General features: G+C 51.2%; 5 protein-coding genes across 5 annotated transcripts; 2 read left to right on the top strand and 3 right to left on the bottom strand.

Moving 5' to 3' along the window:
- Positions 1–58: 58 nt before the first annotated feature.
- On the top strand, positions 59–2881 carry P174DRAFT_411177 (RINT-1 family protein). The gene is made up of 5 exons (XM_024824265.1): positions 59–234; positions 322–569; positions 636–941; positions 997–1141; positions 1192–2881. The coding sequence occupies exons 1-5, from the start codon at positions 85–87 to the stop codon at positions 2824–2826; spliced, it is 2484 nt and encodes an 827-aa protein (XP_024680727.1). The 5' UTR covers positions 59–84; the 3' UTR covers positions 2827–2881.
- Positions 2882–3003: 122 nt separating this feature from the next.
- On the bottom strand, positions 3004–9609 carry P174DRAFT_514489 (uncharacterized protein; the record flags this gene model as incomplete). The annotated part of the gene is made up of 5 exons (XM_024832084.1): positions 9228–9609; positions 7795–9102; positions 5442–7494; positions 4791–4872; positions 3004–4669 (listed from the first exon to the last, which is right to left on the bottom strand). The coding sequence occupies exons 1-5, from the start codon at positions 9528–9530 to the stop codon at positions 3004–3006; spliced, it is 5412 nt and encodes a 1803-aa protein (XP_024680726.1). The 5' UTR covers positions 9531–9609.
- A 133-nt stretch (positions 9610–9742) lies between these two features.
- On the top strand, positions 9743–12531 carry P174DRAFT_393869 (Golgi transport complex subunit COG3). Its single transcript, XM_024823611.1, has 4 exons — positions 9743–10078; positions 10153–10492; positions 10545–11570; positions 11632–12531. Exons 1-4 carry the CDS (start codon positions 9870–9872, stop codon positions 12412–12414), a joined length of 2358 nt encoding a protein of 785 aa, XP_024680725.1. The 5' UTR covers positions 9743–9869; the 3' UTR covers positions 12415–12531.
- A 288-nt stretch (positions 12532–12819) lies between these two features.
- bck1 (putative MAP kinase kinase kinase (Bck1)) lies at positions 12820–17799 on the bottom strand (the record flags this gene model as incomplete). The annotated part of the gene is made up of 5 exons (XM_024830141.1): positions 12820–12949; positions 13000–13987; positions 14023–14808; positions 14883–17648; positions 17673–17799. The coding sequence occupies 5 exons, from the start codon at positions 17797–17799 to the stop codon at positions 12820–12822; spliced, it is 4797 nt and encodes a 1598-aa protein (XP_024680724.1).
- Positions 17800–19083: 1284 nt separating this feature from the next.
- P174DRAFT_444161 (alpha-keto acid decarboxylase family protein) lies at positions 19084–21219 on the bottom strand. The gene is made up of 5 exons (XM_024828016.1): positions 21084–21219; positions 20939–21019; positions 19631–20858; positions 19369–19576; positions 19084–19314 (listed from the first exon to the last, which is right to left on the bottom strand). The coding sequence occupies exons 1-5, from the start codon at positions 21190–21192 to the stop codon at positions 19231–19233; spliced, it is 1710 nt and encodes a 569-aa protein (XP_024680723.1). The 5' UTR covers positions 21193–21219; the 3' UTR covers positions 19084–19230.
- Positions 21220–21791: the final 572 nt, after the last annotated feature.

The raw sequence follows: 21791 nt of genomic DNA, 5'->3' as shown, positions 1-21791 counted from the left end.
GATCGATCGCAACACCTGGCGCTGGAATGAATGACGATTTACGGACAACATCCCCACCCCCGAACTGCAACCCGACTGCCAACCATGGCAAGCCCTTCCTTTTCTCTGTCGTCGCATGAAAGGACGAGAGTTGAGGATTACTTGAACGACAAGATTCAAATATCTGCCGACTTTGAGAGCCTTGATTCGTTGTTAGCCACTCTCCGCGCTCAGCATGAACTACAACGGAAACAGGTAGAGCGCCCCGGGATCGAGCATTACAGCTACCTAGGCGATTGACTTTTATTTCTTTAATTAACCACTGCTGACACGATAGCTCAGCTAGCAGAAGCCCAACAAGCACTGCTCAGTGCATCCAAAGCCTCCAACGACCATGCCGAAGCCACACGGAAGCGAGCCGAAGCCTTCAAGGACGAGCAAGAGGATATCGATAAGCAATTGAAAGCCATAACAGGTTCCGACGCCAGCGATGAGGCAGCGAAGCGCTTTGAAGTGAGCATAGACAAGCTCCGACGACTGGAGATCTCGAAGGGTTATGTGACCCTCCTGAGGGAAGCAGAAGAATTGAGGTACTTGCGGACCTAAAAGAGCCCTTCCCCTTCCGGCAGTGTCACTGATACTGGATAATGAAACAGCAAGGAGGCCTTGAGCAACATGAAATCTTCACCTCGCCTGGCCCTAGAGCCATATTCGCGCCTGAGAAACATTGTGCAATCGCTGAAGGATGCTCAACCGGCGGCCGAAGGAGCGGCCCCTCACCTTGTCGACTACGTGGAGAAGCTGGCCTCTGCTCTGAGAAAACAGATGAAGGAGAATTTTTCCAAGAGGCTTCAGAAGACGCTGGGACAAATGGGATGGCCCTCGAAAGACTTCCGTCTACCAGAAGATCTGAGGACACAGTGGATCGAGGATGTCGAATTGCTTCTTGATTTACAGACACCGTACGCAACTCTTGTCTAGTTTCGCTGCTGGATTTTCTGACAGTTTACCGAATAGAGAACTTACGGGACGTGATATCGATGTGAAGCAGCAGAGTGCCGAACCACCGATTTTGTTACCGTTGGAAGTGATGGTACATCCGCTGGATCTTCGCTTCAAATACCACTTCAGCGGAGACAAGCCAACAAATAGACTTGACAAGGTATAGTACAACGTTGCCAGTGCGGGAAAAGTAACTGACTTTCCAAATAGCCAGAATACTTCCTGGGTCACGTTTTGGACTTGATCAACACTTTTGGAGGTTTTTTCGCTTCTTCGCTGCAACCTGTCTTCGACAAGAAGGCCCAAGAAGTTGGTTCGGCTCTGGAATGGAATTTTTACAACGCCTCTCATGCGTTTATTACGGCTCTTTTGCCGATGCTGAGGCAGAAATTATCGACTGTGCTTCCTAGCATCTCTGGACATCCTCAGTTACTTAGCCATCTCGTACACGAGCTGATGAACTTTGACAACGAGATTCGGGAGACTTGGAATTATCTGCCTGATCCATACTCCAAGGATAATTGGAAGGGAATGACGTGGGAGGTTCTCACCAAGGAGGGATGGTTTGATCGCTGGCTTCAGGCTGAGAAGGACTTTGCACTGGCCCGCTACAAGGAAATTATTGATGCAACGGACAGCGGTGAGATTGACTACGAAGGAGTCGAGCTTTCGGCAACCAAACCCACCAAAGCAGCGATTCGCGTAAATGATCTGCTTGAAACGATCACTGAACTGTATCGGCCTCTGTCATCTTTCGGTCAAAAACTGCGGTTCCTTATCGACATTCAGATTACGATCTTCGACCAGTTTCACGAGCGCCTCCATTCCGCACTTGAAGCTTACCTTGCAATGACATCTACGATTGGCCGCACGGTACAAGGCGCAGATGGACAGGCCAGCGTGGAAGGTGTGGCTGGATTGGAGCGTCTTTGCAGGGTTTTTGGGAGCTCCGAGTACTTGGAGAAGAAGATGGAGGACTGGAGTAATGATGTGTTCTTCGTCGAACTGTGGTCTGAGCTACAAGAACGAGTCAGACAGAACAAGGACTCAGGTAGGAATGTGGCCGGTCCTATGTCTGTAGCAGACGTTGCTTCTCGTACCTCTCAGATGGTCGCAAATGGTCATCATAGCAGCGGCCAAGGTACAAGCTCGGATGGAGCTCTGTTCGACGAAACCGCATCCGCCTACCGTCGTCTCCGGCTGCGTTCTGAATCGATTCTCACTTCGACCTTGATCTCAAACACACAGTCGGCCCTCAAACCATATGTTCGCATGTCTACGTGGGCAACTATTTCTACTACATCACCTTCCGACGCAACCTCGTTACCACCGTCGGCGGATCTTGCGCCTGCTATGCGAACCTTATCCACTAGCATCTCTTTCCTATCACGCGCACTGGGCATAGCATCGCTGCGTCGAATCATTCGCCAGGTACTTCTCTCCGTTCAAACTAATCTTTGGAGTAACGTCCTCATGAGGCATACCTTTTCCGCCGCCGGAGCGGCGCAATTCGCCAGCGATATCGACCACCTCTGCAATGTCGTCGATGTCGCCTTGGGACCTACCGGCCTGGCAGGAGGCTCGACTAGAGTTCTTGCGAAGCTCAACGACGGTCTTCTACTGCTGGGCCTGACGGTTGTCGCTCCCAAGTCTGGCGACGTATCTGCGGCCCAAGAGGGCGCTGATTCGCAGGAGGAACCCCATCTTGGACTTTGGGAGGTGGAGAAGAGGCTATTCCGGGATAACGGGAGTGCTCGAGGCGTTCTGGCTGAGTTGAATATCGAGACCCTTACAGAGGCTGAGGCAAGAGCTGTACTTGAGCGACGAGTCGAGATTGGTTCTTAGCATAGGCAGGCACTACATAGTAAACAAAACTAACGCAGTCGCTCGAGATCATCCTTGGGTGGTTCACGAATGGAGTATCATTCAATTCTATATACTATCCTTTCTCCGGCGGATCTATACATCGTTTGTTTATTTGTACACTGCCGTAATCGTACACTAACAGAATTATGTTCACGTCTAAGCCTGGTGGACCACAGGTCCGTGGCCTCGTTCTCCGGGCCTCCGTTTGGGAACCGAAGCAGCCTCGGCCTTAAGCCTGTCGATGATTGCCGGGCCCACCTCCTCAATAGCACGAACAAGAGCTTCAACAGTCTCGCGAGTCGTCTGGACATTGACCACACAGCGGAAAAACTTCCCGTCCCCGGCAGCGTTCTCGTCCCCACTAGGAGGTGCAAAGTCAACCATGAACCCCTTGTGTACTAGAGCATGGGTCACTTCTTCCGTGACCTTGCTGTTTGCCTTTGCGCGCTCGGTCTCGTTCGATACAACGCCGCGCGAGTGTACGAGCTGTCCGCCCGGCGCGTAGTAGAAGCAAACCTGGAGACAAGGGGGAGGGTTCTCGCTGATGAGGATAAAGTTGGGGTTCTCGGAGACGAGAATCGCCAGGTGTGCGGCAATGTCGCAAGCCGTGTCGATCTGCTGCTCGTATCCCTCCGTGCCGTAGTACGTCCAGCCCAAAAAGAGCTTGAGGGAGTCTGCGCGTCGTCCACATTGGAGCGTGAGATCAGCCAGGTCCCACACCTCCGGAGAATCGACGGAGAGCTCGTTTTCCGCTGTGCTGAGCTGGTCGTTGGGCCGCGCTTCCGTGTCGTCGCTGTGGAACAGGTAGCCGGCTGGGAGAGTATTTGCCTTGTGGAACTGGCGGATGTCTGCGGCTAGGAGGAAAGAACAAGTCACGGGGACACCGAGCATTTTGTGAGGGTTAATGGCGATGCTATTTGCTTTCTCGGCGCCGGCGAGTTTGTGCTTCTGGCGCTTGGAGAAGACGAACGAGCCGCCCCATGAGCCGTCTACATGGAACCAGAGGTTGTATTTCTGGCAGATGGCGGCGATCTCGTTGAAAGGGTCAAAGGAGCCCATTACCGTCGTTCCGGCGGTTGCATTAACATAGAACGGTGTCCTGTTCTCCTGGAGAGCTTTTCGAACCAGCTTCTCGAGTTCTTCCGGGATCATGCGACCTTGCTTGTCCACAGGCACTGCCCAGACGGAGTTGCTTCCCAAGCCCAGCATCTGTGCCGCCTTCTCGATGCTGTAATGGCCATGGTCGCTGGTGAAGAGTACAAACTTGTAGTCCCCGTTGCCATCTTTCTTTGTATCGGGGTATAGGTTGTTGCGCGCAATGACAATTGAGGTGGTATTGGATGCTGAGCCCCCTTGTACAGAAATTCCACCTGCTCGTGGTCCGTTGAGACCAAATAGCGAAGCCAACTTTTCTCCCGTATACTTTTCGATAATAGTCAAAGCCGGCGACACCTGGTAGACATGCACGTTCGTGTTGAGAGCCGCCAAAATCAGCTCGGATGCCACACCGGGAGCATTCGTTGACGCATATAGTTTGTCGAGAAATCCTTGATGCCATGTATTCACGGAATACTTCAACACTTTGCGCAGAACCTCAATCAAGCCATCTTGTCTGGCACCCTTTTCCGGAAGTGATAATCGCAGAATATCCCGAAGCTCTTCCGGTTTTTTGTAGTCGACTAAAGCTGTCCGCGGTTTTCTCAACTGTCCATTCGCACCACTCGCACCATTCGTTCCATTGACCCCATTTTGCTGTAGCGAAAGGCCGAGAGGATTTTCGTCGGCGGACTGGATGAACGGGATGAGGAGATCTTCGACTGCGCTCAGAAGCTAGACTCAGATTAGCAAGAGAACAAAGCGAAGCGCAAGGCAGCAAGCAAACAAAATTGATGCGCAGTCGGCTAATGGACCGTGGAATGCGCCGGAGGAATGGAGGAACTCACTTTTCGCACTTCCTCGGCGCGACTCGACGGTGGGGACACAGACATCTATACAGCAATTTTATGATATTCCAAACAAGCAAATCTAAGAAAAAATACAAAAAAGAAGAAGATACAAGAAGCATTCACAATTTCATGAGCAACGGTGTATAATAAAGGTCCGGTCAAAACTGCTCAGCACAAAGTTGAAGCCATCCCGCCATTTCCGGAACGGCTGGCGGATCCGCTGCGATGGCGACAGAGCCGGATTGTCTGACATCATGAATGGAGGCTTAGTTATATTCATCGGCTGAATGAGATTGTTTCAGATCATTGCCAACGAGGATTATCTACTCCTTTGGAGAGATATATACACTTTGATGGATGAGGGGAAGGAAAAATTTCCATGGCGTAACCCCGCAGACTTTGGAGGGGCAGCACTGGAGAAGCTCTTAAGAGAATAATCCTTCTACACCAGGCTCTGTGACACGGTATGAATATGGAGAAATGCTTTTATTATCATCATAAATCAAATGATCGCTGAAGACATAATATACACCTGGGATAAAGAACCCTGTCAAATCATGCTGTGTTACTATCACTGCAGGGACCAACCACAACCCTTTCGCTTCATTGTTATAAATCATGTCTTTGCAGCTACCGGCGCCTTAGAACTCTCTTCCGCTGCCTTTGCTGCAAATTTAGCCCGGGCCAAGTCAATGCGAGACTTAGGTCGCTCGCCTTGGCCGTTTTCAATACTGTCCAGGCCTTTCGCCTTCGAAGCCCACTCTCCTCGCCGTCTCTTGTAGAGGTCCATGGACCAATTCCTCCATACTGCTCTGCCAACGAAAGAGTCCCGGAGAGTCAATTCTTCCTTGAGTAATTCCTGTGCCATTCTTTCTTTGACAAAGAACAAGTCTTTCGTCGCCGGCCATAACGCGTCCACCACGTGCGATCCACTGCTATCAAGCGCGAGTTCTACCAAGTGGCCCGAGAAGCGCGTAGTAAACTGTCGCCGGAATTGAGATGTCGAAGTTGGAGCAGTTAGGGCTTGCTGTAGAACACGGGAGGCTGTGGGATCTTTGGCTAATCTGAGAAGTGATTCTGAACACTGCGCTAGCAGGCTGGAATAAATGAGCCCGCTCACGGGTCCGGAAGCTGTAAGCATCGTCTGAGCAAGAAGCGAGCCATGTAATTTCTGTGCAGCTGCTGTCTGATTGTTGCCTGACTGCATCTGCTTCTCCTCTGAGTCTCCCTCACTTGCCGCGGGCTCAAGCTTGAGCATTTGTTCCAATCTTCGTGCCGGGTCTTTGTCGTAAGCGGATTCCAAGGCATCTGAAAGCGGCTTGGTGTCAACCCCGCGAACGAGGCATCGCTCGATCAACACTTTAGGGACAATCAAGCGAGATCTCTCAATGAGACCAGGGATTTCAGGGATGATTAGTTCCATAGCATCTTGTAGATCGTCCTTTCCTAGTCTCTCCAGCGTCCTGAGAACCACATATCCAGCCGTTGTATTGCGTGCAAGAGAGCCAATGCGGTCGCGAATAACGTTCTTGTAGAGTCCCTTGAATAGCTTTCCGGGCATAGACTTGATGATGGTCTCGAGCAAACGAGAACCGACGGGATCATAGAGTAAGCCTCTGACGAATGTTGAACTCTCAGCATTCTCCCCGAAATCATCGTCCGGAATGAGCCTCCTGATGATTGAATTGGGATCCTTAGCGCTCGCCTTGCCAAAGTGCGACAGTTCAAGGAATACCAGCACCTGTAAGACGGGATTCCCTACAGGGTGGGTTGCCAGGGCTCTCAAGTAAGTGTTGTCCAGCCCGGAGACCATGTCACTCATAACCTTCTTCAGCGTAGCCTCGAAAACCTCTGGTACTTTACGCCTCTCCGTAACGGCCTTTTCCTCGGATGCATCCGTGTTCACGATTCCCAACCTTTCCTTCTTCCGGCTGGCGACAACCGAATCGGTGGATGACAGGTCGACTGGCTCCCCGGCCAGAACCAGTAACAAGACTCTGATCGTGTGCGACGCAAACCGTTCCGTCAACAAATATCCCCAATTCCCTTCTAGTTCCTCAACGACCTTCATGAACATTTCCGCCAGCGACAATTCCGGTTCAGGCTCGTCCTCCTCGTCCGCTTCCGCCTTGCGGCCTTTCGGCTTGGGAACTTTTTCAGTAACTCCAGGCGCTGCGTTCATGAACAGTGTCTCGCAGCAATGACTCGCAAACCGATGCTGCACAAGATGCAAGAAATGGCCAATGAACTTGCTGAAGAGTCTCCGAATTTGGCGCATGTCGGAGAGCGAAATCAATTTCTCCATAAGCCGCGAGCAAGACTGACTACAAGCAACCTTCAATTCTTTTCCATCCGCTTCCCTGTAGACACTGTCGACGAAAAGCCTTCGCTCTTCCGCATCATTGAACTGGTTAAGCTCCAATACCTCGTTGGCTTTCGAAAAGTATTCCTGCTCTTCGCTGTCCAGGAGACCGTAGAAAGGCATATCGTTCGCGGGCGCATCGTTCATTGAAACACCGTTTCCGCCATCCTCTGCCTCCAAGGGGATGTAATCCGCTCCTGAAGTGATCTCGTTGTTCGAGGTATCTGTCTCGGCGGAGGGCTTCAATCTCTTGACCGCGGATTCTTCAGGGCCTTCATCGCGCTTTCGTTTGGCGGCTGCGTCTTTTTTGGCCTTGTCCTCCGCGCGACGACCTCTTTTCTGCTTTTCGCGTGGCATAATGGACACAAGGAATCAACCCTTTTTTTGACAGTATGCGGTATAATTCGCTTTTGTTTGACTTCTTTTCCGCTCAGGAAATTTTACGATAAGGTGTTGGCCCGAGCGTCTCCAGCCGTATCGCGGAATTGTTTGTTTTGTTTGCGTCCCCGAGTGACGTATCAAAGTCAACAGAAAATGATGATTACATTACTTTTGATAACTAGTCGCCGCTAACGAACATGAACTTTTAATACAATCGCTGGAGAAGAGATGTGTCACATCATGAACAAATTATTATACAGCAGAGTAAATCGCAGAGATGTGCCTTCCACACTCAATCCGCTGTTCCATGCTCACAGTGCGGTTGCCCACTTTGGCCTTGTGACGAGGCATGATTTGGAGTCGTGCCTCTTGCTTAGCACTCTTCGATTCGGAACCTGAAGGCGCGTTAATATGTGACGGCTTGGATAAATTACTCCTCTTGCCGGTGCCGAGCTGAAAGTGTTCGTTTCCTCCCCAGAACAGCGCGTCGTGGCCCCAGTCGCTGGACTTCTCCAGAGACGTCGTGGCCGAAGTGTCAACGTGAGCTTTGTTGTCCATGATGGCCGACGCATGCGTTGTACCGACAGAGATACTACGTAGTCGGATAGGCAAGAGGGTCTTTGTTCGTTCGTCGTACTCGAACAGGCCACTCAATGCCTTCACCTTCGTAGGTGCGTCTTGTAGGTGCGTCCATCTTCCGTTTCCGAGAGCACCCCAGATGCCCCGGCCGCAAGTCCACGTGTCAGCCGTAATGCGACCCAGGTCACGCACCGTAGAACGATCTTCGCCAGGGCCAAGTATCCGTTGAGCATCCACGGTGAAGAAACTGTTGGCGCCCCCAGCTGCAATCGCAGTCACCTTGGGAAGCCAGGCGTTGCCTGGGTAGAAAAGCTTCAGTGGTACTAGGGTAGGGGTATCGTTGAATGGCTGGGCAGGGTCGAATTCGGACCCCAGCTGCCCAAAGGAATTGTCGCCAAAGGCGTAAACGTTTCCATCCTTGGTGAGCGCCAAAGAATGGTAATCTCCGGTAGCAATTCCAGTAACCTTAGAGTTGCCGAGGGTCTTCACCTCATGGCAGGTATCCACGGGCCCTGGAGGTCGAGTCGACCAAGTCAATCCAGGCACACCAAGTTGTCCAAAGGAAGGATAGCCCTCAGTGGAAGAAGCGACGGAAAAGACTCGACCAGAGTTCGTGAGGAGAAGCGCATGCTGTAGTCCACCACTGATGGCGGTGACTTTTTCGCCTAGCCTCAATGCAGGTTCAAGCAACCGATAGCTCACGCCAGCTCTTCCAGAGCTGAATGGGAACCAAGAGCCTTCCTTGGGTTTCCGACCGCTTTCTTGGTCATCCTTGGCAATTGGGAGTGAGTATACACTTCCGTTTGAAGCCAATGCAAGTATGCGATCACTCGACATGCACAACGACCTCAAGTCCTTGCCAGTCAAGGTCTTTGTTGGTTTGAAGTCAGTTTCTGAGTACCCCTTGCCCCATTGAACCAGATCACCATTCTCAGTAATGGCAGCACCAGACTTCTCTGAAATTTTGAGATCGCGGAGCACTTGACCCTCAAAGTAGGATAACTGCCGAGGAGTCTTGACCACGGATTCTTTGGAGACAGGATCCACAACACGATAAATGTTGTTTCCCCATAGGTAAACCCGGGGCTCTTCAGACTCTTTTTTTCTTGCACATACTGGGAATCCAGATCCTGAGCAATCTTTGGCGTAACGGTCTTCGCCTCAATAGCACTCTCAAGTTGGTCGCCTCGGGTGGTCGCAAAGGTATAGACTAAGAACGCAGCGGCAGCTGTTCCACCTAGACCAAGTGAAGTACGAAGCCAATTTGACGAAGGAGCAGATGACCCTGGTGCTCTGCCACTACCATTAGCATAATGCCTTCGCCATGATCGGATGGCCGACCGGCCTGTTCGCGGGAGACGGTATGAAAGCGTAACGAGGTTCGTCACTGGCTGTCGCACCCGATTCATCGACATAATGTTCTCAAATATCTATCATCTCAAGCTCAGCATTAACGAGCTACAGAAACTTCTTTGAGGAGCTTGTCGTTTCGCACCGGGCAGAAGTGAAAAGTGACTTCAGAAGCTCAGTTGCGTCAATGATCTAGACCACAGGCGGTATGACGCGGCAGAATAGCAATCCAAAGGGCCACGGAGGTGCAGGTCCAGCTCCAATTGCGATCAACACGGTTGAGTTTCATAGTGTCTTTGACTCTCCTCACTTATGGATTACTTTCAGGTCGATTGAAACTATACTAGAGGCGCCAATATCGAAGCATCCGCGACTGTATCGTGGGCTCGAAGCTGAACCCCACAATGCCTCAGCCTACAGCGGGACAGCGAGCACGACGGCAGACTGCACCTTCAGGTCCGCCAAAAGAATTCAACGTTCAGACGGCAGAGATAGCGGAAGTGCTACCGGAGGGTATTGAGTCTATAACGGATGTCAAGAATGAGCTCGATTTTGTACAGTGGTATAGTGAGATTGAAAATGGCCTCCTGGAGAGCAGTCATGACGAGTACCAGTACGCAGAGAAACAATTTCGATCTTCCGTACGATGCGCTGTTGTTTTCCAGGCTGACTCACTCGCGTGGTTAGATCTTGTCTTCAGGAGCTTCAAACGTCAAAGTCACACCTGGACGCGCTTTTGTCTGATACATCGTCCACGCTCGACCTCCTTCGTAGCCTCTCCGAATCCTTCAAGGCCGTGGAAGCTCAAACATCGAATTTCCGGAAGCAATGCGAGGGACTCCTATCTGCCCAAAAGCGTGACACAGAGCTAGCGGAGAAAATACAAGAGAACCTCCAGTACTATGAGTTCCTGGACCCCGCTTCAAGGCGACTCAACGCTCCTGGTGCTGGAAATACTGTTCGTGGCCAAGACTTCTCAGATATGCTCAGGCGGCTGGACGAGTGTCTGGATTACATGGAGACGCATGTAAGTATTTCAGTGGTGTGCTGAATTGGCGAGTCGACTGACTCCTTCCCAGCCTGAGCAAAAGGAAGCTAGTGTGTATCGATCCAGATACAGGCTGCTTATGACGCGAGCTCTCACCTTGATTCGAGGACATTTTGTTTCGGCACTTCGAGATATACATGCCAGTGTTTCGAAAAAGATTGCAGACCAACAGCAGAACGAAGCGACTATGTCGGCTCTATTGTACGCCAAGTTCCGTGTTGGTGCTCCTGAATTGAAACAAATTAGCCTCGAGATACAGAAGAGAGCTGTGCCACCGTTGGATCCTGAACAGGGAACTGAAGCGGAGTATCAGAGTCTTCTCAATGAACTTCACACGAATTTTTCAGCTACTCGTGGCAAATTGATCGTACCCTTAGTACGAAAAAAGCTCTACGATATTGCACACGCCCCAAGTACATCAAAGGATTTGGTTGCTTTCGCCCGCGCCAGCATTAGCTACGTTCGTGGTGTTTGTTTGGATGAGTTTGAACTGTGGGGTGAATGGTTTCACGGCCAAGCGGGTTTATACGACTTTCTCGAGACAGTCTGCGAGCCTCTGTATGATCATCTGAGGCCTCGCATTATTCATGAGGACAAGATCGTAAATCTCTGTCAACTCTGCACCCTCTTACAGACCCGCTTTCTATTTGACCAGGATGAGGAGGTGGAGCAGACGGATGCTAATCAACTCGACTTCTCCGTACTGATACAACCCGCCTTGGAGGATGTGCAGACTCGTCTCGTTTTCCGCGCACAAGCCTTCCTGCGGGATGAGATTGAACGGTTCAAGCCGCGCCCGGAGGACCTCGATTACCCTGCACGCAATAAGGGAGTCTCGATCACCGTTACCGAGAATCAGATTTCCGGAAAGAAACTGGCACCCGCCAATACCTTGGTACATCTGGCGAAGGCAACGAGGCAATCAGATGATGACCCCGACGCCATTCCGGAGCAGGACTCCAAGTGGGATTTTGAACCTCAGGCTGCTCTCGGTGGCTGGTATCCAACATTGCGTAAAGCCATCTGGCTTCTCAGCCGAATATACCGTCTCGTAAACGTATGAACTTCTTCTGCGAACCCACAAATGTCACATTGAAGCTGATCGATTCCTTCAACAGTCCACTGTTTTCGACGACCTAGCCCATCAGATCGTTCACCAGACGACCGTATCTTTGCACCAGGCCAGCGCTCAAATCTCAAGCAAATCCACCGCGGACGGAAAGCTCTTCTTGATGAGCCATCTCCTGATCCTGAAACAACAAATCGTCGCATTCGACATCGAGTACGTAGCGCCAGAAGTGTCGTTCGATTTCTCCGGCATCACCAATACCTTCTGGGAGCTCCGGGAAAGAGGCGGCCTCTTCAACCCCCGCAACCTCATGCGCCTCGTCGGCCATGGTCTCATCCCACGCGTCGTCGAGAACATGCTCGATGCCAAGGTAGAGCTCGACGGGCGGCTCCGAACCGTGATCAACGACTTCATTAACGAGTTCGCAACGAAGATGACCGCCTCCTTACCCACAAAATTCATCGATAGGCGGAATTTACAACAAGGAGAACTGACATATCCGACATGCCAGAATATCGAGAAGGAAGTCCCCAACTTACGGAAAATACTCAGTGATTATCTTGACGACCCCCGGATGAAAGAGACTCTTGTTGGTGCGGTACAGGACCGCGTCATCCAGATCTACGAGGACTTTTTCGACAGATATACATCGTCTGAAAGGAGCAAGGGACATTCCGTCTCCAAGAAGGGCAAGGGCCGCGAGGATGCCGTGTGGGACGTGGAGACCTTCGTAGAATGGTGTGAGAGTATCTTCCGAGTCGGTATCCCTGAGCAAGATGACGAAGGATTCCCTAGTGGGGCTTTGAGCCGGAGCGGGAGTCCGGGAAGCTAGACATGGATAATCCTGGCTGTTGTTCCTATCAATCACGTTGTAAAGGCCACTCGGAACAATGATGTATATATAGCAGGGGCCTTCGTACATAATCCAAGCAAACATTTTGGCCCTTCCGACTAACAAGTTTTCCATAACAATTACAAGGTAAAGCGAGAGCGAGGTCAATTAGATGATATACTTTTTATTGATATTGGCAGTAGACGCCGAAGAAATGGAAATGTTTTGTGACTTTTGCGCAAATCCATACTAATCATGTCATTACAAGACGCAGCAAACGTGCCAATTGAACTCAGACGAGGGGTATGATGCAGCAGGAAATACAAGCATCGCTGAAAAAACGTCAAATATATACATGCGCGTTGCTGGAAGACGAGAGGAAATAGCGACAATTGTATACGCGGTTTAGAGCACATGGCGAATCTTGGCATAGAGTTCGGTGTCGAGGAAGTTGTAGTTTGGATCTTCCGCGCAGAATGGGTGACGCGTCAACAGTGTCTGCGCAGTTGGACGTTCGGACGAATCCCTGTATTGTCTGTGAGTACGAAAAAAGCAAGCTGAAATGGGACGTGTGGGGCGACTTACACAGTGAAACAGTCATACATAAACGCCAGCGCTGCAGGACTGATGGTCATGGAGACGTCGTCTGGAATCGGAGGTGCTTGACTCAAGCTTCCAAGCTTGAAAATAGCACCGATCGCCTCTTCTTTGCTCCATGGCCGGCGACCAGCGAACATCTCTAGTACCACACAACCCAGAGACCAGATATCGACCTTGGCGCTGTAGCCCTGACCCTGTGATTGTATGACCTCAGGTGCCATCCAGAAAACGGACCCTTGCATTGAGTTCGACGAATCGTTCCCGTAGATATCATCCGTCTTCTTGGATATACCGAAGTCAGAAATCTTGCAGGTGCCGTCGAGATCGAGAAGGATGTTGTCCGCCTTCAAGTCGCGATGCAATATTCCCTGGTCATGAAGGTATGCTAGCCCGCTCAAGGTTTGACGAGTCAGGGATTTGACAACACTCTCCTCGAATTTACCATGCTTCCGGAGGCAGCTACCAATGGAACCACCTGAAATATACTCAAGATAGATCGAAATGGAGAATTCGCCGCGCTCACATCCAAGATACTGCACGATGTTCGGATGTTCAAGGTGCTGCATCGTGTCGATTTCTTGATCCATAGCGGCGACCATCTCCTTAACCCGGTCCGTATCTTGCCCAGCAAGTCTTGGGTTGATCTCGACTTGTTTTACGGCCAAGACTTCACCATTGTCAGCATTGATTCCCAGGTAGACTCTTCCGTATGTTCCCTTGCCGATCAGCTGACCGCGGATAATGCGGAAAGTAGGCTGTCGCTGAGGTACCCCCGATGGTGTGTTGTTCTGAGGAATCGGGTCTAGTTGGCTGAGACGACTGCCAGGCTTTGGCCTGATCTGCATGATCTTTGCTCCGAACATTTTTGTGCTCTTACGCCGAAGAATCTCGCCGGACTTCTGGTTTCCAGTATGAATGCTGCGACTTCGGCTAGCTTGGTTGGCACCCTTGGCGACCTCTCGGATTGACTTTCCTCGAGTAAGCCCCCTGCCCGGTTGATATTGCGACGAGCTACTATATCTCCACCTTGTGGCTTGAGAGTTGGCTCATTAGAGCCCAGCGTATCTCCTGCGTTGGTATTCATCTCTCCTGCGTAAGACGAGCTGGGCTGGTTTTCCTTCTTATGCAAATCATTCTCAGGTGGGGCTCTGTTTGCGGGGGATGACGGAGGAGATACCCCTTGTCCATCGAGGTAAGGTGCGTCAAGGTCGATGTCAGGGAAGAAATCGTCCAGATTGTCGATGACGCCCTCAACCGGAGGTCTGCTTGCCCAAATATCGCCTCGAGCAAACGAGTCTCTCCGCGGCGGCCGCCGCTCGTCTTCAGGTGAAGCGGCCATGAGGAAGGAAGACCCGTCCCGACTGCCAGAGTCACCGTTGGCATCGGCGAAACTTTCGCGCGTGGCACTGGGCGACCTGAAACTCACGGACAGACCTTTGCGGAGTCTGGTCTCAGTATTCACGGTTAGCGCCGGTTTTTCTGTCCTCTTCTGGGCCTCCGAATTCCCAGAGCCGGAATCATTCTCTTTTGTGGGTGCTTTATTATTTGAGAGTGGTATCGCGAATAGACCATCGTCCGAATCTTCATCAGAATCATCCTGTGGCCCGGGCGAGCGTTGGAAGGAGACTTCGGTTTCCTCGAAATCGAACTCAGGACCATAGGACTTGCGAGATTGTAATGTGGGTTTCGGCAATTCAGGAGTAGTGCTCTTGGTCTGATGTTGCTCCGCGGGCATGCCTGGGTTGTCGAGACTTTCCTTCTCTGGGGAGGACTGTTGGGTGGTCTTCGTGTTGCCTGGTGTAGCCAGTCAGTTATTTTACCAGAAACGAAGAAACTAAAGAGACTGAGGATGGATTGCAATGTTTTACCTTGCGTCGGAGAATTGAAGCTTCCAAAGCTAGTCTGTTTACTGCCCGCGCTTGTTGGAGTTGGCACAGAGGGAGCTGGTGTCCCGATCGCGCTGGTCATTCTACCCATGCTAGCCAATACTGCCCCGAGACCATGTGTCTGCACAACTGGCGGAGCCCTCGGACGGTCGCCGTCTTTCTTCCTCAGAGAATTGATCCTGGTTAACGTATAGGACTCCTGTGGTGCCGAAGGAGGTTTGCGGAGAGGAACCAAAGTGTCGGCCTTCTTGTCTTCGTAAGGGGATACACGGCGCTCATCGAAATCAATGACGCCTGCACGTCTATAGCCTGTTTCTCCGTAAGAGTCGTTTCTCGGTTGTGGTGGCCCTTTCGAGCTTAAGTATGCCTTTTGTTTCCGTTCAACCTCGCGCCTATGCTCCTCGTGACGAGCCAGTAGATCTGCCTTGTCTGGCTCAGGAGAGATTCCCGCCTCCTGATCTCCGTCTACTGGGGACATTCCCACCGTATGTTGCGAGGCGTCGCGGGCCGGAAATTTTGCAGCAGGAGCCTTGAGCTGTTGTGGGCGTATTCCTAACTGCGGAGAGGCAGGCCCCGTTTGAGTATGCGGAGAGATCCTACTGAGGGCTTCGTCATCCAATGGTTTCCTGTGTACATGATGGGTAGGAGACACGGTATGCTTGTCCGGAAGCGACACACCCAGACCGGCGAAATTCGGAACGTTGTTTGGCACCGGTTGCAAGTGCGTTCCACGTACAAACAGCTTCAAAGAGCCAATGGAGTCGGACTTGGTGCGACGACAGAGAGCGAGCATCGTATCGTTGAGCGGTTCCTCATGCTCACTTTGTCCTGGCTCGGTCAAGAAGATCTGTGCGCCGGTCCAGTCGGAGATTCCGAGGTTATGGCAGATAGCAGCACGCAGCGTCTCCACAGAGTCCATGTCAGTAATGTCCACTAGACGGAAATTCCACCCATCCAGAGTCACAAAGGTCCATTTCTTTCCTTTCTGAGCCGGTTTCCCTCTCATGGCTAGCCGTTCATGGTCGGACATAGAAGCTGACGATGGACGCTCCCCTAACGACATGTCGCTGGCGTTGAAACTTGGTTTGGCGTAAGGAAGATGCGGCCCATTCTGGCGAAGATTCACAGGGCTTGTAGGAGACTCCAGATACGGTTCCTCTGGGGACGGATGACTGGAGTCACCACCTTTTGACCTCTTTTTCAAAAAATTGAAGAGCCCCTTATGTTCTTTCGGATATGAGGAAGAAGTTTCTCCTGTCCACTGACGGCTGCCCATCTCTTGCGGGGACGGGCGTATCGTTTCCTGCCCCTTGCGGGATTCGTAGTATCGGCGGCCCATCGTTGAGTCGGAGCTGTTACCACGCGAGTGCTCATATTTGACACTCAAATCGCCTGTTGACGATGATGACAGGCCCTGATTCAAGGTAGCATGCTGCGTCGCCGGACTGCCACTTTTTGGGCTATCTTCATACGATCGGAAAGGGGCTACCAAATTGCCGTTGTCACTGGACATGGATGGACTCTGCCGACGATGGTCAACCCCAAGGCCAGCTAATACCGTTCGCGAGAAGTCTGATCGAGACGATATACCGTCCGTCTGGCTGAAATCTGATGAAGCAATATCGTGGGTGGTCGAGATGGGCAATGTGACGGATCGCATTTGGACACTGTTTCTATGGGGCTGAGCGAGCTGCGGTGCTCTGAGATTGGGGCTGTTTTCAATCGTCCCTGAATGCGAGCCAGCAGACTGAGGCTCATGAGATAACTTAGGTGACGTATCCGGCACCCCTTCAGATGGGGCTTGGGATTCGCGACGTTTCTGGGCAGGGATCCCGACGTCGAAACTATCGTCATCGTGAATCTGTCGAATAAGTCGACGCATGCGCTTTCCTTCCCCAAGCTCACGCTCCTTGTCCCATCCTGTGCCGCTAGCCTCGCATTCTTTGGCTAGCTGGGGGAAAACTTCGTTGTGCATTTTGTTAAAGTTGCCCCGGCCATTGGCCCCATGACCTATGTCGAGGAAGTCAGCTCCCTCGATTTGCAAGGTCTTGAACGTTTCCTGCCAATCTTTCGAGAAACCATTCTTCGCAAGCCATAGCAGCACTCGATCAAGTGGCCACTGAACAGCAGCCTCGCTGGGTGACATGCCGCCAAGCAACGTGTTACCATTGTTTTGGCGATGGCTAGGAGATTTTGTCGGCTCGTTTGATTGGCCTGTCTGAGACTGATGATTCTGAACAGCCGCACCAGGAAGGGAAGGAGCCACGGGATCCTGCGCATTATCATGCAATGCCAAAGAAGAGGGCATTGTACGGGCTGATGAGGTAGGTGGTACTGTTCCATCGCGCTTGTATGCTGAAACATCTCCGACCGAGCTTTCGTAGAAATGGTGCACGGGTCCTCTTATCCTATCGCTCCCCGACATGGTTCCATAAGCCTCATACGAAGGCCGCGTGTGGGCATCGAACCCAGGAATCCCGACGCCGGCACCGAAAGTGTTACTGCCTGGAACATAAGTCGCAGATGTAATCGGACCGTCGGCAGTGGGGACTGACAAGCTCGTTTGACGACCGTAAGCTTGGTTTGTCGGTACCATTGGAGGCGGCGGGGGAGGCGGGAGAAACCCTTGAGATAGCGCTTGCCTAGCCCAATTATGCTGCCATCCGAGATTGTTCTGCTGCTGCAACTGGGAGTTTGCAAGCTTCGACGCGCCATATCCAGAACCTGGAGGTGGTCCCGGGGGCGGTCCTGGAGGGGGAGGCGGCATCACACCCTGAGGTTGCGTAGGCAGATGGCGAGGCGGCGGTGGTGGTAGCGAAAGCATGTGGGACTGAGATGGCTGTGTCGCAGAAGGAGGTGGAGGGGCAGGTATGTACGCTTGCTGCCTTTGACCATCCATGATGGGCAGCGTCGTGGTCTGCTTATACCGCTATGTTCAATCCACTTGTCGAGTAGTGTAGAAATGCACAGATAGATCGCACAAGACTGCGCAGCCGCTGAGCTCTCGTGTGTAACTGTCTCCTTGTGCCTCTGGTATGCGGTCCTAAAACAAGCCTCGAAATCTCATGCCTTCGCAGGGTAAACCTCGGGCTTAATCAGACATCAGGCGTACGTTGCGTTCCTAGACAGGTGATTCGGAGACGTAATCGTTGTTATCACACGCGCATTTGAGCTTGTCGGACACTTCTGAGAACGATGGTGCAGGACAGTAAACCAGCATGACCCCAAACAACAGTCAAGATCTCATTTCATACCCCGCAAATCCCTTTATCCTATGAAGAAATATGTGGGCAGTATGGATTTGAATAAAGCAGTCGACGCTTAGAGTTGCCGTGATCGCGGGAGGGAGTCGGAGAGGTTTCAAGATGCGTGTGCTGATTGTACGATTAAAGGACGTAAACGCAGTCTATGTAAACTTTGAATCGACCTGCTACCCCGACGTTGAGCAACAACCAAAATGGCAGAATTGGTGACCAGCAACCTTCCTCGATAGCAGGTAGAGCTTTCTGCGTACTTTGGAATCGGAAGGGGGAGGGGAAGCAAATGCCGCGGAAGATAGACTGACAAGGGAAAAACATACCATGAACAATCGATAAAATGACACTGAGACAGGAGATAGATAGCAGGTCTTGGCAGTCACTAATAGATATTAAAGAATGTTTTTGACATGACTATGGAGTATGGAGTATGGAGACGGACCGAAAGGACTCGACATAGCTCAATAATAAGAATCCTTCCATTCAATGGAGATCCAGCCCAAGGTTTCATTCATGGGGATCGTTGATGCGCTGGATGCCTTGTCTATCACGTGGTGGCCCAGTGATAAGTCCAGATTCTCTTTCCGACTCGTTCATCCGCTGCACCTCAAGTACGGTACGTAAAGCAGGTAGGGTACCTAGTAAGGTAAAGTATCTAATTCTTCTCATATTTACTGTTTGTTCTCCGTCGCATTGCCCTATGATGCCTGATCTAGCATCGCCAGTTGCAATCAAATTGGGGGGAAAACTTGAAAGGGATTTGTCTTACTATGGGGATGGAGTCCCGACCTACGGACACTTTCCGTGACGGCGTTGTCCGTGTACATTTTTATCTACACTGCCTCAGCCCTACGGTCCGACCGCATTTCCATTACGCGGTTGGGAAATCATCCTTGGGTCAACCCGGTACCTTTTTCATGGTCGGGATAGACTCGTCCTCTCGCGCAACAATCAATTAAATAATTCTAACTCATTAATGGCTGGTATCAGGCCAAATCCCAACAGTATCCATCGTTCTATATATCCCACATCAATGATTTTGACCTTTTCTCAAGACTCGTTATACAGACAATCTATCTGTTGCGCGAGGCTGCTGCTTCAGCTGTCAACTTCAGAGCTGATGGTGCATCTTCCCGCGGCATGTATAGCTCCACCAACTACAACACTGATCAGTATCCCGAAAACTCGAGTGATTGGAGATGCTTGCTTACCTGCAGGCACGGCGCTGAAGCGAATTCTTTGTTCTCGAAAAGCTTGATCATGTCGTCTTTGGTCTTGACTTGATAACCTTTGTAATTATTTCCTGCTCCGAATGCCACTGGAAGGCTCTTGTAGTCCCACTGCTGGATGTCATTGTAGCTCGCTTCCCATCCGTGGATGTACCGTTCAATGGTATATCCTTCATTACAGATGACAAAACTGATTGTTCATTAGCACAGCTTAAACTTGAATTGGATTGCCTGGGGAACTCACATAATGGGATTGAGCTTGTTCCTGATCATCGTACTGATCTCCTGCAATGTGAGCTGGATGCTTCCATCTCCGACAAAGAGAATAGTTCGACGATTGCCCTGCTCTTTGGCGGCCAGTGCGGCTCCCTGACAAGCTCCCACTGAATAGCCAATGCTACCCCAGAGTACCTGACTGATCGCCGTGACACCTGCGGGGAACCTCGTTTCCCAGATCCCAAAGTTTGCAGTGCCAGTTTCTGTAATGACAACGTCGTTCTCCTTGAGCCACTGGCCGACCTTGGGCCAGAACCATCTGTGTGTGATTGGCTGGTCACCCGACTTCGGCTCATCGTCGGGCAGTTTGTTGCTGAGCTGCGGCACTGGCTGGGCGTTGACACGCCCCAACTTCTGAATGACCTTTCTCAAGACACCTTTCATGTTGATGTCCGGATACTCGGAGTATCGCACTCGCACGTATGTACTGTGGAAATCGATGGTATTCAACTGACCAATGCGGTAGGTGAAACCAGCCGTGTTGAAGTCCGACTTGATCGCACCAATGCTAAGAATCAGATCGGAAGACTCCACCTGTTCTCGAACACCAGTGTTGGATCCGTCCCCAGCGTAAACACCGCCATAGTTCTTGTGCGTCTCGTTGACTGCTCCTTTGCCCATCGGCGCCACGAAAGTTGGCAGGCCGGAGGCCTCCATAAGGTCATGAACTTCTTGTAGCACCTTGTGACGGATGGCGCAAGCATCGACCAAAATAACCGGTCTTTGAGCTGCGTGGAGATACTTGAGAACAACATCCACCACGTAGTCTTCCTTCTCTGGGTCATTAGATGGCAAAGAAAGGTCAATCGGGGTGTTCAGTCGTTCTCCCTCAATCTTCTTATTGATCATATCGGTTGGCAGAGTAATATAGACCGGTCGGCTTCGGATCCAGCATTCTCGGATAGCATTGTCAATGAGTGTCGCTACTTCGTGGGTATCATTTAAGCGTCCGACAGTCGTAGAGATACCGGCGTTCATTCTTGCAAAGACATTGTAGTCGCCATTGCCGAGGGTGTGGTGAAGCAACATTCCGTCTCTCTGAGACCTGGTGTGTGGCTGACCGACGATATGGACAATGGGTACGAATTCGGAGTATGCACCAGCAATGGCATTGATCGCTGACAGCTCACCAACGCCAAAAGTCGTGATCAATGCACTGATTCCATTCACTCGGGCATACCCATCAGCGGCGTAACCTGTTTTAAGTCAAGGTATCAGACACTGCGCCATCTTGCTCTAACCAGCTGCTTTCAATCAATTACACCGCACTACGTACCTGCATTGAGCTCGTTGCAGTTTCCTACCCAGTGAAGACCACATTTTGGCAGATAGTCCAAAGCCGCAAGGTTATAGTCACCTGAAATGGTATGGTCAACACCAGAGTTCTGAATGGGGACTCCCAATTGGAGAGGATCGCTCACCAGGAACACCATGCACTGAGCGGATTCCAACCTCGTGGAGACGCCGGAATAGATATTCGGCGACGTCAATAGGCTTGTGAAGCTCCCTTGTCGCAATGTCAGTGGCCATTATGAAGTGTCGATTGAACAATGAGGATATATTGTATGGAGAGCTGTAAAAGTGAACTAAAAATGTCCGATGCAGGGGCAAGGTCCAAGATATAAAATACTTCGTAAGAACACCGGACGTTGTGCCATCTCCCAGGGTGTTGAGGTGTCGTCATGAGCATAGCGTGATGTCATGCGGTTCTGCTGGATTTAGCTGAGATGGGACCATGAATGCTGCTGCTCCACGGCACCATCTAGGTGTTTTAAACGATGCATTTGCGACCTTCATTCAAGGTACGGCAATATAAGGAGTCGATATCTCGCTGGGTTACAGTATCCCAAAAACATTCTTCTTGTGTTAAAAACGTTCGAATTCAATCTTGGTGCTCCGTAAAAGCTTGGTTGTTCTATAAGAGCCCGTTCTTCATCTACTTCCAGCCCGAGTCCGAAAATGCCGGCCTAGCATGATAAGTTGATAAGTTGATCATCCCGCTAGTCCCACCACCCGCTAAGCCAATTATGGAATTCTGGACTTTTTGAGATAGAACCCGACCCCTCTAAAGCTCTGGTGTTTTCAGTTCACCAATGACTGGGTCGAATTGCAGACTAGGTAGATAACTA

This window comes from Aspergillus novofumigatus (assembly GCF_002847465.1).
Source record: "Aspergillus novofumigatus IBT 16806 chromosome Unknown P174scaffold_6, whole genome shotgun sequence".
Classification (NCBI taxonomy): Eukaryota; Fungi; Ascomycota; class Eurotiomycetes; order Eurotiales; family Aspergillaceae; genus Aspergillus; species Aspergillus novofumigatus.
Note: the sequence above shows the minus strand (reverse complement) of the source record. Positions and strands in the feature narration are given on the sequence as shown.

What these genes read in the sequence shown, in the direction of transcription:
- P174DRAFT_411177 (XM_024824265.1), top strand. Translation starts at nt 85, where the DNA reads ATGGCAAGCCCTTCCTTTTCTCTGTCGTCGCATGAAAGGACGAGAGTT. An exon ending in AGGGAAGCAGAAGAATTGAG is followed by an intron (nt 570 to 635) that starts GTACTTGCGGAC and finishes ATAATGAAACAG; the next exon opens with CAAGGAGGCCTTGAGCAACA. An exon ending in CTTCTTGATTTACAGACACC is followed by an intron (nt 942 to 996) that starts GTACGCAACTCT and finishes TTTACCGAATAG; the next exon opens with AGAACTTACGGGACGTGATA.
- P174DRAFT_444161 (XM_024828016.1), bottom strand. Translation starts at nt 21,192, where the DNA reads ATGGCCACTGACATTGCGACAAGGGAGCTTCACAAGCCTATTGACGTC. An exon ending in CTCAGTGCATGGTGTTCCTG is followed by an intron (nt 21,020 to 21,083) that starts GTGAGCGATCCT and finishes ATACCATTTCAG; the next exon opens with GTGACTATAACCTTGCGGCT. An exon ending in CTTCAGCGCCGTGCCTGCAG is followed by an intron (nt 19,315 to 19,368) that starts GTAAGCAAGCAT and finishes TCAGTGTTGTAG; the next exon opens with TTGGTGGAGCTATACATGCC.
- P174DRAFT_393869 (XM_024823611.1), top strand. Translation starts at nt 9,870, where the DNA reads ATGCCTCAGCCTACAGCGGGACAGCGAGCACGACGGCAGACTGCACCT. An exon ending in TGGATTACATGGAGACGCAT is followed by an intron (nt 10,493 to 10,544) that starts GTAAGTATTTCA and finishes ACTCCTTCCCAG; the next exon opens with CCTGAGCAAAAGGAAGCTAG. An exon ending in GAATATACCGTCTCGTAAAC is followed by an intron (nt 11,571 to 11,631) that starts GTATGAACTTCT and finishes TTCCTTCAACAG; the next exon opens with TCCACTGTTTTCGACGACCT.